This window comes from Lepisosteus platostomus, chromosome 10 (genome assembly GCF_059453375.1).
Source record: "Lepisosteus platostomus isolate fLepPlt1 chromosome 10, fLepPlt1.hap1, whole genome shotgun sequence".
Lineage (NCBI taxonomy): Eukaryota > Metazoa > Chordata > Actinopteri > Semionotiformes > Lepisosteidae > Lepisosteus > Lepisosteus platostomus.
Genome location: NC_142620.1, coordinates 48,929,903 through 48,944,371, shown reverse-complemented (window position 1 = coordinate 48,944,371; position 14,469 = coordinate 48,929,903). Strand labels below are relative to the sequence as shown.

The following is a 14,469-nucleotide window of genomic DNA, read 5'->3' as shown; positions in this document are numbered from 1 at the left end:
TGTCTTTCTCACACCTGAAGATGGCTTGTTCCTTCACAATATAGTATGACTGTCATCCAAATGATTGTTCAAAAATCCAGTGGAATATTTACAAGTAGTAGTGTAACAATAACAAATGTTGAAACTATCTTTTGTGTGTGGAGTTCATTTCTGATTATCAGCCACTGAGTAAAAATCGTTGCATATTTTTGCTGACCTATCTAACAGAAATATATATTCCTTCACGCTACCTTAACAAATTCTAAGCTGTTACAGTATCCTAGATAATATAGCACCCCAGTATTGCTGCTTTTGTAATCGTAAATAAAAAAAACATTAATATTGAGTACAGCTGAAGCCCATGGAACCAGTAGAAATACACACACAAAAGAATTTGAGAAGTTCCTTGATCAAAAAAATAACATCAATGTTGATTGCAATTACATTTTGCCTTCACACAGCACGATACTTATCTGTAGATGAAGGGCAAGAAAGGCTTTCATTGAACCTTTGACCTGAGCTAGCTAGTATGACTTGCCCTTGAAGACAAGAAATAATGTCATGAAACACAAGGGATTGTCCTCTCTTTACTATCTATCTATAACAAGGCAGTATTTTCTGGATTAAAATAAGTTTTGTGTTATCATAAAAATTGAGTCAGATATACTAAATTTCTGCATTCATAGTGACAAAATTAAAAGTATTTATAATGCTCACCTTCCTTTTTTTAGAAAAACACAGAATTTGTTCTGTTCAGCTTTATTCATCCATGAGTCAAAATCTTTGTAATATAGAGCAGATAAGAGACAAAGCTTTAGCTATGACATGTACTGTATCTGGTGTGATGTCTTAACAGCTTTCAACTCACAGGAAAATGTCTCGAGGATCAATATAAACAGAAGATCACAGTGCTTCAAACAAAGCAGCACCAGCCCAAACGGGGACAGGATAAAGGGTGATCCTGAGATAACAGGGATGACAGTTTGCCAAGATGTGATAACGCTTTGATATAAATCAGACTTTACCTGGTTACACTTTCAGTGTGCTTCTTGGCAAGTCATTTTATATTCTGAGATTGTAAAGTAAGATGATTAAAGTCAGAATCCTGTTTCGTCTAACAATTTCCCATCTTGATTTAATTCCCCATTACCTTGACGTGAAACAGCAGCGCTGTAGCCAAATTCAAAGTTTGTTATTTCTTTGTTTTAAATTCTCATAAAGACAGACAGACAACATTATCTGAATGCTCAACATGTACCTGACTTAGATCACTTAACATTTAAGCTCTGAAAATGTAACCATCTTTTAGAAATAAAGCACGTTTTCTTCATTTTGTTTAAATCAGGATTATTAAGAACTGAATTAAAATGTCTTGTTTTTGTTCAAGGTTCCTTTCAGGGAGGGAAAATGTCTGCAACAGCAATAAAGGGAGCCAAGACAGGTGTACTTAATTTATGTGACATATACAGTATTACCTTGAACGCACCAATGTGGAATTTTCCATGTTCGGCAGTGTAACTGGTGAAGACAGTATTTCATACCAAGATATTAAAAGTTGTGTTTATTTCTTTTATAAAAAACTTTATCTTACATTGTCTCAAGAGTTAAGAAATATTATATTGTTGTAGATGGTTTAGAAAAATTAGTTAAAACTAACTCCATGCATTAAAATATTTCTTTGTAAAACCTTTGGCAGACTCCTTCTAAATTGTGTGCAGCTTGCCTATAATGCCCCGTGGCTTAAGCACACAGCATATCTTAAGCAATGAGCAAACTCTAAACTTAGACATCCTTGCTGTAGCTGTAAAAATATGGTCACCCAGTTCAGGGTTCATGAAAACCGTATGCGTCTCAGAAGAGTAGTTAAAGTTACAGAATTTTACAAGGCTCCATATAGATTGTAAACAGCACCGAAGAAATCATTTGGAATCAAATCCGGGCGCTGCCTTCCCATGCTCACAATGTGTGGTAAACATAATATCGGATTTAATGGAACAGCTTGCTGCTGACCAAGAAAAACGGGTCCCAACAGTCCTTTTTGGGCATTTTAAAGAAAGCAAGTTAACTCACTCCTGCATGGACATGTAGGATACACCACCATATAATTTAATGTTAACCAACATTAGGGAACAATGCAAAGGGAACAGTATTATTTGTGAATTCCAACCTGTCTGGAAGCATTTTAGGTGCAGTTTCGATGCAAAAGTGGACTATCTTTTCACTGCGTGGACAGGCTCCCTACTCTTATTTCTGTGGTTAATGCACAGAATGCATGACAAACAAAATACTTAGTTTAAGGATACCAGGGACAAAGTTCAAAGTGCATTACCACAACAAGAGACTGACTCTTGGCATAACTCTACAAAAACCAAGACTGCATGTCACTTATGCCGTTTATTTATATTATAGAAAAGAATATTCAGGAAATGACAACCAGGAACAGAAAACCACTCTTGGTATCTGCACTTAAAAAGGGGTCATTCTAAAATCTTGTGTATGATCTTATGCTCAGATTCTGTGTTGTTTATTCATGTGCATCCGAGTAAATTAAAAAAAACATTGTCTTAAGAACAAGATAAAATATTTTTCTCCAGCAAAAAGAACAATATTCAATTTTTCTTAAAATTCCATATTTGTCTTTGAGTACAAGCCTCAAGCCATACAGCACCATGTCCAGACCAGTCATTGTTCCAGTCAAATGGTGGAAAATCATTCCAGAGAAATGAAACGGTAAAACCAGGCAGTGTTCTTCGTCAGTTAATTATCAATAGATGTCAATTAGAATGGGAAAGGGAACCAATTGTCTTTTTTTAAGCTCTTTTGCCTCTTTTTGCCTCTGTTTAATACCAAGATATCACACCAGCACATTACAAATCTATATTACTTCTTCATCTTTAACGATGCATTCTTAATAATTTCTCTTCCTTATCAGCATATTACTGAATGTCACCTGTTGAGCAAAATAATTTGAGGTGCAGTATGACCTAAGACAATTTCTTGTGTAATAATGTCAGGAGGTTAATTTGAGGTAAGCACATGCAACAAACTAAACCTTACCTATTACAAGGAAATATAACGCATAAAATATTGGGGAATTCATAAGCTTCGAAAGCATCCTCTGGAAGCTCATTGACTTTTCTCAGTGATGTTGCTGACCATTTAATTAAGACTGCTAACCTTAGTTCTTCCTTGCAGCAACAGCCTAACAGCCTGTGAGGAAGAGGAGCATCAACAAAGTCCAAAATGTCTGTGTGAGAGAGAACAGATCAGGTTTCTGTTTTTCACCAAAAGTTAGCAATGTTTTTTAGTCTGTGTGTCACTTTAAAAACTCTCAACTTGGTTGTTGAAAGATAGATGGTTAATCGACTGGCTGACCTGAAAGAGCTCCAAATACAAAGTGTAAGCATTGATTTATACTATTACGTTTGATTCTTTAATCTTCCATTCTTTTTGTGCTCCTGCAGCTCTTCCTAGCTATCAATTAATAAACAATTTTCTTATACAGCATCTGGACAAGGGGAAACAAGGTTTCAGTGGGAAGAGGTTCTGCTGTCTAGGCTTGTAAAACAAAAATCAATCTAATAATTTGTGCTTAAAATGAATTTTATTCCTGTTTTTTTAACCACGAAATAGATAAAAATGTTTCAACACAACAAACCAAATAATTCATCATTCATAAATATATCTGCTGTTTTTTCTTTAAAAGGAAGTATGAAAGTGCATCCAAAAAAGTAAAAATAACTCAAAACAGTTGCAAAATATACCGCATCAGTTCCTCAACCTCTCACTGATGCATTAAAGCTAATTTGCGCATGCAAGGCTCTATGGCACCATGTGGAATTAAACATACATATTGACAAATTTACTTGTGACAGGTTTTATTTTAAAGTACAATATAGTGGCTATATATGGGGTAATATAAAACAACCTAACCTCTTTATTTTTTCATTTTAATTATCCAATGAAATTGTGACATTTCAAATTCTCAGAAGAGGGTAAAAACAAAACTGTATGTATGGTAAAAACAAATTGTACCTTATAGGATAAAGAGATCCATACCAACTCACTCATCCTAAGCTCATACTGTAGGCACACAGTGATATCAATATTTATGATAAAAGTCTTCTCAAGGATTTGTTCTTGTAAAATAACTCATTTCACTTAAGATGAACAAGTCAAGAAAAATAACAAGATGGTACATTTTGTTTCATTTTTATTTACAAGTTTATCTCTGCTTGGTTGTTGTTTGTTACTGCCGGTGATGGCTTGCTCTTCATTCCTTCTGTCCCACATTTGGATGTGTCCATGAAAAGCATGCGAGGAGTGCACAGTGTTAAGAGTATTCGTTTGTATTCCTTTCGGAAGTTTTGGTTGAGAAGCCCATATATGACAGCATTGAGGCAGCTGTTGAAATAGGCCATGAAGTAGCTTGTGACAAAGAGCCACTCTGGGATTTGTGGCACAACTTTCATGGGGTTGATCGCCACAGCTAGACCAATAAAGTTGAGAGGTGCCCAGCAGACCGCAAACAAGACAAAGACCACAAACATAGTCAGGAAGTTTCGAAGGTCACTGGGTTTTATTTTCTGCTTATTGTCTGGTTTGACACGATGTTTGACTTGGATGACTAAAACCCAAATCCTTAAGTAGCAAAAGGAAACCACTAAAAGAGGTACAATGAAATGAATCACCACCACAGCTATTGTGTAGTACGAGCTGACAGTCTGGGCAAACGTACAGGAAAATACACGTGGGTCATACTGTAAAGAACCGACAAAGAAGTTTGGCACAGTGGCAATGGCAGTCAGAACCCATGTCAGACACAGGTAGCAACACGTGTTCTTCATGCTATAGAGCCTGTCATACTGGAGACTGTGGCAGATGTAGCAGTACCGGTTGATGGCGATAGCTGTGATGTTGAAAATTGATCCAATGACACTGAGCCCCATTATAAAACCACTGACCTGGCAGTGCATATCCCCCATTTTCCAACCATTGTGGAAGATGGCCATTAAGACTAAGGGATAAGGATACACTGCCACCACCAGGTCTGCGACAGACAGGCTGACGACAAAGATGTTCCCTGCAAAGAAAGGAGAGAAAGATGTCTGTATATTTTCTTTTTAAACATGACACTCAATGTTTATGATGTAGTAAATGATACATAATGGTATAGGTAATTAATAATAATAGAATACCTATTATTTATTAGGAATTTTCTCAGCTTGTATCTAAAGTATTATTTAAATTATGTAGTACAAAGCCATGATACTGTATACAATAATGGACCACTTGGTATATGCATGAAACAGTACCAAAAATAAATGTCAGTAGGCGTAAGGGAACTTTGCTTCTCATATCATGCAGTGCCTAAGGCAACTCTTCAAAAGTGTTGTAATAAAAATGGATGATTGAGATACAGTATGTACTGTATGGTGGACTATTCACTTCATATAGGTTCAGAGCAACAATAGAAATAGCACTAAAAACATTCAAGTCTAATTCTATTTCATGTTTAAAGGGTCAGCAAAAAAACATAAAGTTGAAAATTACAGCATTATTGGTAAAAGGAAAAGAAATGGAAGAAGTCCATGGAAGAAAAGTTTCCCCCTAAGTAAATATTTGCTTTGTCTGCAACGTGGCAGATCACAGTGTGAATAATCACCTAAATTAATGAGAACCGATCGCCCCTAGTAATTAATTGATCCAAGGATCTCATCCAGCTCTTTCGTGAAAGAAACTGGAGTATCAGTTTCAGCAACATGGCTGGGGGGTATGTTCCATACTCCCACAACACTTCCATGATCTTGTTTTTGTTTTAAGAGCAACTTACAAACTACACAACCAAATGCAGGAGACAAAAAATGATATTAACTCCCTAGTTTATAATTGCAAATGTTTAAAAAGCCAATTCATTTAGATTTGACAAATTCCATTTTATTGTTAATTCTGTTACAGCTACACTTCCTTGTTTTAGCCTCGCCAACATAAAAATATTAATACATAATTGAAGTCGAGAATGCTAATACTTCATAGGGCTTTGATATTGCTCACTATAATTACAACAAATCCCTTCCGCATTCCCATTATAATGGTATAATTGAATTCCAGTGTTTTTTCAGACTCAAATCAGTTGGGACAGCACAATGCATCAGAAAACAAAATACGAAAAGTTGTCAAATAACAGTTACTAATTGAATTGAATAATATATACAAGTGGTCAATGACTGATTTGAAAATCTAAATGAAATTTATCAAATGTCCAACCTTTCAATACAGTGTCAAATTAATGTGCTTCAAATGTCATATCTCATTGTTTCTTGCAGTCAGTTTGAAGCTAGCTTAAATTGTACAACTCTGTTTTAATGGAAACCAACAGGTGAAGATTCTGGGGCAGAAGATGGGGAGTGCTCTTCCCCTTCCTCTATCATTCAGCTTTCTTATGTTTCTTTTAAACCCTATTCATGCTAACACTCCCTCATCTAAAGTTTGAGTTCCCTCCATGCTCCCTCCTCAATCCTCCTCTAACTTCCTCTGACCTCAAATTGGCAGGGCCATCTTGACCCCTCCTGAGGAGGTTCTCTCAGCATGAGAGACACATTGTTCTCAGCAGCTCTAACCTACTAAGTCTCCTTCTCTCGGTTCCCTGAGAGCCCAGCTCAGTCGCAAGACAGAGCCTTCTAAGTGACTCTCATTGAGTCAGGGGATTTCTCTTCTTTCACTTCCTTCTCAAGCAGCTCTTTCTCTTCATTCTTCACCCCTGGGGCAGCGCCTCTCAAAGCGATTCCTCCAGTCAAGGGGTTCTTTCTCTTTCCCCTTGAGGGATTCATTTCCAATTATGATGCAGCGCACCGGAGCGACCCTCAGCGAGTATCTCCTCCTCTGTATCCCCTTAGGGCCTAGCCCAGTCGTGAGGCAGCACCTCTCAAAGCGACTCTCAGTGACTCAGGGAAGTCTTCCTCTTCCTTCACTACGCCTGAGGGGCCAGCTCCCCGTCATGAGGCAGTGCTTCTCAGGGGACTCTCGGTGACTCCGGGGTTTTTATGTTTTTATGCTCCGGAGGCTGCCGAACCAGCCAAACCACTAGAAACCCTCAGGTTGCCAGCACGGTCCGGGCGCTTTTTTCTGTACTTTACTAACCCCTGCTTCTCCCCTTGAACTTAATGAATTACCCTCTCCTTCTATGTGAAAATGGATTTTCCTTATAATAAAGACATATAAATTAGGAGACTCAGGAGCAAACTGTATACATTAAATACTAAGTGGTACCGTTTTGCTAATTACTTTAAATGTAGCAGATGGTCAGCAACCTGGGATTCTGTTCTGCTGTTTTTCTAGGGTCATACTGAAAGTTTTATGACAAGACTTAATTAAGGAGGGCTTGACAGTCTCTTCAGCCAAGATTTAAAGGCAGGGAGTTTTATGATGGAGACCTAATGCAATAAATAAATAGTAATGTTCTCATGATCATCTTTGTTATCCTTGTAAGGTCTAAGCAATACAAGAAATAGAATCTTCAGCGATTTTTTTATTTTTAACTTGCGCTAACATAAGATATTTATAGGAATGATGGATTTTTTATCCACAAAAGAGCTTTTCAATTTCTTTCCTAGGGAAACTTGATTGTAAAAAAATATCCCTGGCGCAAAAACTATTTATTCCATTATTCAAATGTGAAAGCTAATTGACCTCCTAATTAACAAATACTCATTGCTAGCACTTTTTAAAATCAAGTCATGAAACTTTGACCAAACACCAAAGTATTTAAAGCTGAAATGGTATTTTTCCATGGTGTTATTATAAATGTAATTTAGCTTTATGTCTAAATCAACTTTGCTATGTTTAGAAACACAGTCAATAATTACTAAAATATTTTTTAGATCTCCATTTAGTATTGACAATAGAAGCCTTATAACAATTACACATTAGCCACTTACTGCTTGGTAAAATATCTCAAGACATCATACACATTCATTTTTCCATATTAAGTGTGTACAATGTTTCATTTGTGCATACTTTTTTAAATATTTGAGATGTAAAGAACTGGTTACACTATCAGCAAACTAGTTATTCAAAACATTAAAGCAGAAACTACAAAAATACCATTATTTCCATTAATTTAATACATTCACCATTCCAATTTACATTTAATTCAGTTGTAAGGAGGCTGTAGCTGGTCATTTCAATGACAGAGAAAAAAATAAATAGCAATCCCATCTAGTAGCATCACACAATAAAAGAGTATACCACATGGCGTCACTGCAAATGAGAATTTCTTCTCATCTGACTTACCTGGTTAAATTAAATGTTAAATTAAAAAGAAAACTGTGATGTGCCAGCAACACTAACACAATTTCCTCCTTCTTTATTAAATTATGTTCTTAAACTGTTAGAAAAGTCAAGCGTTTTAATCTCCTTTAATTAAGCTCTCATAGACTTTCCTGCCTGATTACCACTTTGCTGCACTTACCAGCAGACACAGACGGCAAGCAAGCCATCAGTTGAGATGTACTGCTCATCCAGACTCGCACTAACACATTATGAACACGAGCAGATAAATCAGAATTTCAGGTGCCAAGTGGAAGTCAGGAATGCTTGAACTTACAGACACTGTGCCAGCTAAGAAAATGTTTCTGTGTGCCAAAGACTACCATGCCAACATCTTCAGACACTCTTGGCACCACTGAACCAATTCAGGAGTGCAAGCTAGGGTGTCTACAAGTCTCTAATCTGAAATTGACTGAAGACATAATACTTCAGAATTAGTATTATATATAATACTATATGTTTACCTTGTACAGTTAATTACAATGTACAGCAGGCATTCTGAGTTTTGAAATATGAATTAATTTGAACATTTCTAAGTAATAAGTATTTTTTGTTTCACTTTGATTTATGTACTTAACTGAACAAAGCTGTGGGCAAAAAATAAAGATTTACTGTAGCTCCAGAAAAATTGAAATAACAGCTTAGTAAAGTTTCTGAAAAATGTCTATAATTTGAACACAGTTCTAGTCTTTCAGCATGCATTTCTTACATGCATAAGCATATAACCAGAATTATGCCTGGAATTATACTATAATATATCAATTATAATTAATTTTTTTTTTGCTTTGAATGTTTAATTTTAAGTGAAATAGTATAAGGGTGGCAGAATCGCTGCCTCACACCACTGAGGTTCCATGTTTGATCCTGAATTGTGGTCCAATGTCCCACTTGTGTTTGCGTAGCTTTTTCTGTTCTTTTTCGAGTTCTGGTTGCCTCTCATATTCCTAGGAAATGCAGATTAGGTTAATTGATGTCTGTAAATAGAACTTGCTTGTATGTACTTATAACCTTTATTAAAATAGCATCCTGTTCAGGATACAGTCTTGTCTTGCTTCTGTAGCAACACTGAGCTTCCAGGATAGATTCTGGGTTGCTTTACTGGGAATAATCAACTCTCTGATAAAGGACAAATGGATCTAGTATAAAATTTACTGATGTTTAACCTTTTGTGTTTTTTCAAGTAAAGAAAAGAAATTACTATGTGCCATATAGCAACATTTGTTTATAACATTACAGGTTTTAACCTCAAGGTTTTATGAAAAAAGTAGCAGCAATTAATATTATTACACTTAGAAGTAAGTGTTATTAAAGATTTCTAATGATCTTTATGTTGCCTTGACCATCCAGCTTAGGCCTCTGTGAAAATGCAGAGGAATGCTGTTGAGAAGTTCCTCTGATAGGAGACATCATAAAGCTGTATTGTCACAGTTGTCATCCTTCCTCTAGAGTGCACTCCTACCTTTCTCGTACTTTTCTTAGGTTTTATTAGTGTCACCTGTGTTTCATTCCCTTTCCGTCATTTAAGCCCTGTGTCTCCGTAGTTCCGGGCTCAGCTTTGGAAGACAGATGGCCGGAAGCCCACCTACCAACGGGCTCAGGATTGGCCCGAGGGTACAGGCTTATCTGGGTGTCCTGACCTCAGAGTCCGGGGCTCAGAGCCCCTTACCCCGTTATGCTTTTAACCTCTTGTGTTCCTGGTCCCAGTTTCCTGTTTTTAACCACCTGCGTCTCTGATGAATCTCCCAGACCGAGAGAGTGAGACAGTAAAGTACAGAATTCTGCCCAAGATGTTCTTTCTGAAACAGAAGAAATCTTATGATTGTGAACCCACTGTTATTTTCACCCGATCCACGAAGTACTACTCTTTTTTTGACATCCTGAATATCCAAGCATATTCAGTACCAAGTACTCTGACCTGTCTACCTTGGGGTCGGACACAAGAAGACAATTGTGTACAGACTTCTGAAGACAGTAGTCAGTGTGACGCTACTTTCTTGCAGAGCTCTCCCTCTTTCTCTCTCTCCTCTGTGCACCTGGGACTATCCCTGCACAAACCAAGCAGCTGTCAAGTGCAACCAACTACATCTTCTCAACAAGAAGCTTAAATTTATCAGGGACGTTTGGCCAACAGATTTTTGAGTATAAAAATTATTTATTAACATTATAATTCTTGAGAGTTGAACTGTTATTCCAAACATGTTGATGTTTCAACATGTTTAATTCATGATAGTAAAAGCATATTTACTTGTATCTGAGAATACGAATGGATGTAACTTTGTGAAATGAACACATTTTACAGTCATTGGTTTTCAACCCTGAAGTTAATAACTCTTCTCTTTGTAATACCCGAGTGAACAATCAGTTATCATATCACAGCAGTTCATTTCACAGACATTCTATTAAATTTGTTGTTTGGTATTCATGTTATTGGTGTTTTATCAATAAATATTGGATTTAGAATTCATGGGTGAGACTGTAAATTATGTTTTACTGATTCCTAAAAGTCATCAAGTACTCTTGCATTTTATCATTACAATTTCTGATTGTTACAGTAAACTAAAACCCCCACATCAGTACAATGTTAAAAAATTGAAAGTATGTGGAAATGTTAAAACAGCTGTATAAATACTTCAGCTTTGCAGCCAGATTAAAGAAAACGTGATTTGCCTGCAGTGCTTTTATCCCAGTCCTGACCTCACATTGTTCCATTAAATAAGGAGACCTTTATGTAGCTGTATTTTCTGTTACTCAAACTTAGCTGCTATCTTTCAAAAGACAAAAAATAAGCCTTCTTCTATAAAATTGCATTTAACATGAAAGCCTTTATTTAGAGCATCTTAGGAAGGTGGGTAAATTAAGGTCACACAATGTTGTTGTTTCTGGTCTTGACTTGTGTTGTCCCTAAGTGAGAGCAACTAGTTGAAACCAGACAAGCAGTAGTGACAACTGAGTCTGGCAGGGCCACAGATGTAGTGTTAGACAGAGAGGTTGATATTAAACAGCACCATATGGTGAAATGTGATAGCACTGTAGACAGATCTAAGCACTTCCCAAAAGCACAGTTGCTTTTCTAAAGAACATTCATTTTTGGTGTTGTTTTCCCTGCAGAAATCATAAATAACAGAGCATTTCAGCTAAATGTACATATTAATGCATTTTGTGAAACAAAGAAATTGCTTAACTACATCTAGTACAGGGATTATAATCTATGTTTAAACTGAACAATCTACTGTAAAAAGTAATGCCATGCATCTTCTCAGTCATATGACGACTAATTTGGGGTTCTGTATAAATATTTTGGAACTCTGCAGTAAGAAACATAAATCTTACTGTAACACTAAAGGTTTCATCCTTTTCCTGAGGGAATTATGTTTGTAGATGTGAGGTATTGTTTTCTGAGTGAAAAATGGAAATTATCATGTATAAATGGTTATTGTATATATTGTTTATCCTAAATAAAAAGTAGAATGTAACAGACACAAAAATGTCACTACTGTTTGTGAGGTAAAAAAAAATTAAGAAAGTTGATTAAAATAAATATGTAATCTGGCCTCAGGGTGGCATATTGATTAATGCATCTATCTCACAACTCAATGTCTTCTAATCTGACACCAGACTTACTGTATAAGTAAGCATATTCTCTCTGTGATTGTGTGGGTTTGATTGGTTACTTTAAATTGTTGAATGGTACAGAAGTTAGAGTAATATTTGGGGATTACAGTGGCTATGGGCACCCTTGAAGAACATATATAGTTTATATGATGAAAAAGTGTGCCTTCAATTAGGATTTGGTTAAACCTAAACTTGAATTGGGCTATAGTGAAGAAGATGTAAAAGTTTATCTGCAAAAAATTAGAAACATAGGTTAAGAGCCTTGCTTTGCATTCAATTAACATTGTACAGTATATACTGTAGAAATGAATTTAATTGATTTCATGAGATTCAGACATTCATGTCACCTGGCTGTCTACAAATTTACATATGACTTAGTGCAGTGGTCATAGAATTCAATATCCTAGGGAATAATTCTTCGTACAGTAAATCATTCAGAAATGTTATAATTGATCAGAATAGAACTTCAGAATATGTATTATTTTCCTTTTTTCTGATGTTTTAAGAGGATGCTAATAGAGAAGCTATACTTAACAACAATGAGATTTATGTCTAATTGTATGCACATTTCTGAACATTATGTTTGGATTGGCAGTGTGGTGCAGTGGTTAGCACTGCTTCTTCTCAGCACTGGGGCCCTGGGTACAATTCCAGACTCAGGCTGCTACTTGGAAGTTCTCATGTAAGTGTGGGTTTCCCTGGGTGCTCTGGTTTCCTCCCACACTCTAAACTCACACTGCTAGGTTAATTGGCTTCTGGGAAAAACTGACTAAAGTGTGCATCTTTATGTCTGTGTGCCCTAGGAAGGACTGGTATCCTGTTTAGGGGTATCCTACCTTGCACCCAGTGGTTGCCGGGATAGGCTCTGGCTCCCCTGCGCTGTATAAAGAGCTTAGAAAATAGATAGGTGGATGTTTGAGTTTTCATTAAAGGACAGAAGAACAATCATATGTCAATATCGGTTTTGTCTAGCATTAATATGGAATCTAAATGGAGTTGTACATTGTGAGTCATAATGTACTTTTTCTTCACAAGGAGCATGTTCGGGGTGACTCAAAGATAAGTGCAGTGTACTTTGCCTTTGGTTTTACAGTAATTTACATCTGTAGAAGGATAAATGATGGGCCATTCCAGTAACTAATCTTGCACATGCTTGAAATTTAAATTTAAAAATGATACACAACTGGCCTGATATTAAAGATTGCATCTGTTAAACACCTTTATGATGTGGTCAAACAAAAAATAAAATAAAATCAAGTGTCTCCTAAGTATTTCACAATAAAAACATGAAGCGTGTTAAGTATAATTACAAATACCAAGAAAACAAAGTAAATACAGAAAATAAAACAATCACAAAAACCTCAGAAAATTTCAGATTAAGGCTAGATTTTAAAGCATGGTAACTTAAAAAGCAATGTGGTTGAGTCTCTGGTCTCTTCTGGGATAGTGTTTCAGACCTCTGGGGCATAGCTACAAAAGGTCCTGTCACCCACAGAGTGTAGGCAAACTGTGGGAACACATAGAAACAGAATCAGCTGATCAAAAGTCATATGGTGGACAGTACAATCAAAACATGTATGTTTTTCAATAGCTGAAATCCAAGCCATGTAGATGCCTAAACATAACCAGTACAAATATTTTACATAGCCCTTTAAAAGTAGCTTTTCAAAGCACTTTACAGTAAGAAAGAAAACAAGGTGAGGAAATAACAGAATCAGAAAACTTAAAAACAAGGGTTTAGAATCCAGCAGAAGATCGTAAGAGGCAGACACAGGCATCAGTTAAATAACAGTCTTTCTGAAGAAGAAGGTTTTGCGCCTGGATTTGAAATCGCACAGGGAATGTGACTGTCTGATATCTCGAGGGATAGAATTCCAAAGTTCTGGGACATAGTAAGGGAAGGCCCCATCACCCATAGTACGTAGATGAGCTTGGGGGACAAACAGGGGAACCGGAGTCAGACAAACAATGGTTAAGAGGTGAGGAATAGGAGATAAATCAGAGAGGTACTGAGGTGAGAATAGTCAGAATTCTAGCTGGCAAATTCTCAATATATTCTAAGCTGTAAAGTCCTATTTGTAGGAGTCACTAAACTTTACATTACAATTATCAATCATTAAAACCAGTGTAAGCACATTAATTAGTTTTACAGTTATAGATGCAGACAGCATAGGATGCAGCCTCACAATGTTTTTTTCAGATAGAAAAACAACAAAATTCTGCATTTAAGACCAAAAATCCAGTTTAAATCTACCCCTAATTATTAATTTATTAAAACTCAAGCACAGTGCCTTCAGGGTTACATCATCTTCTTTATGTAACTGATGGGAGGACCCAAATAAAACAGCCTCAGTCTTACCACAATTTAAATAGAGAAAATTCTGCAAATAACATGCAGTGATTATTATGAAACTTACGAAAAAAGTCTAAAACCATATTAACCTTGTCTTGTGATGCCACTCGTGAATGAATTAGCAGGGTAATCTGCTGTACATTGTGATTCATAGCAAATACATGGAAATCAAAAATAATATTTTTAGAAATATCAGT

General features: G+C 36.2%; 1 protein-coding gene across 1 annotated transcript in view; it reads right to left on the bottom strand.

Moving 5' to 3' along the window:
• Positions 1–1,540: 1,540 nt before the first annotated feature.
• mtnr1c (melatonin receptor 1C) overlaps positions 1,541–14,469 on the bottom strand; it is a 76,222-nt gene continuing 63,293 nt past the window's right edge. Inside the window, exon 2 of the mRNA XM_088596829.1 lies at positions 1,541–5,062. Coding sequence (XP_088452955.1) covers positions 4,197–5,062 — 866 coding nt within the window. The 3' untranslated portion in view covers positions 1,541–4,196. The remainder of the gene's footprint in view (positions 5,063–14,469) is intronic.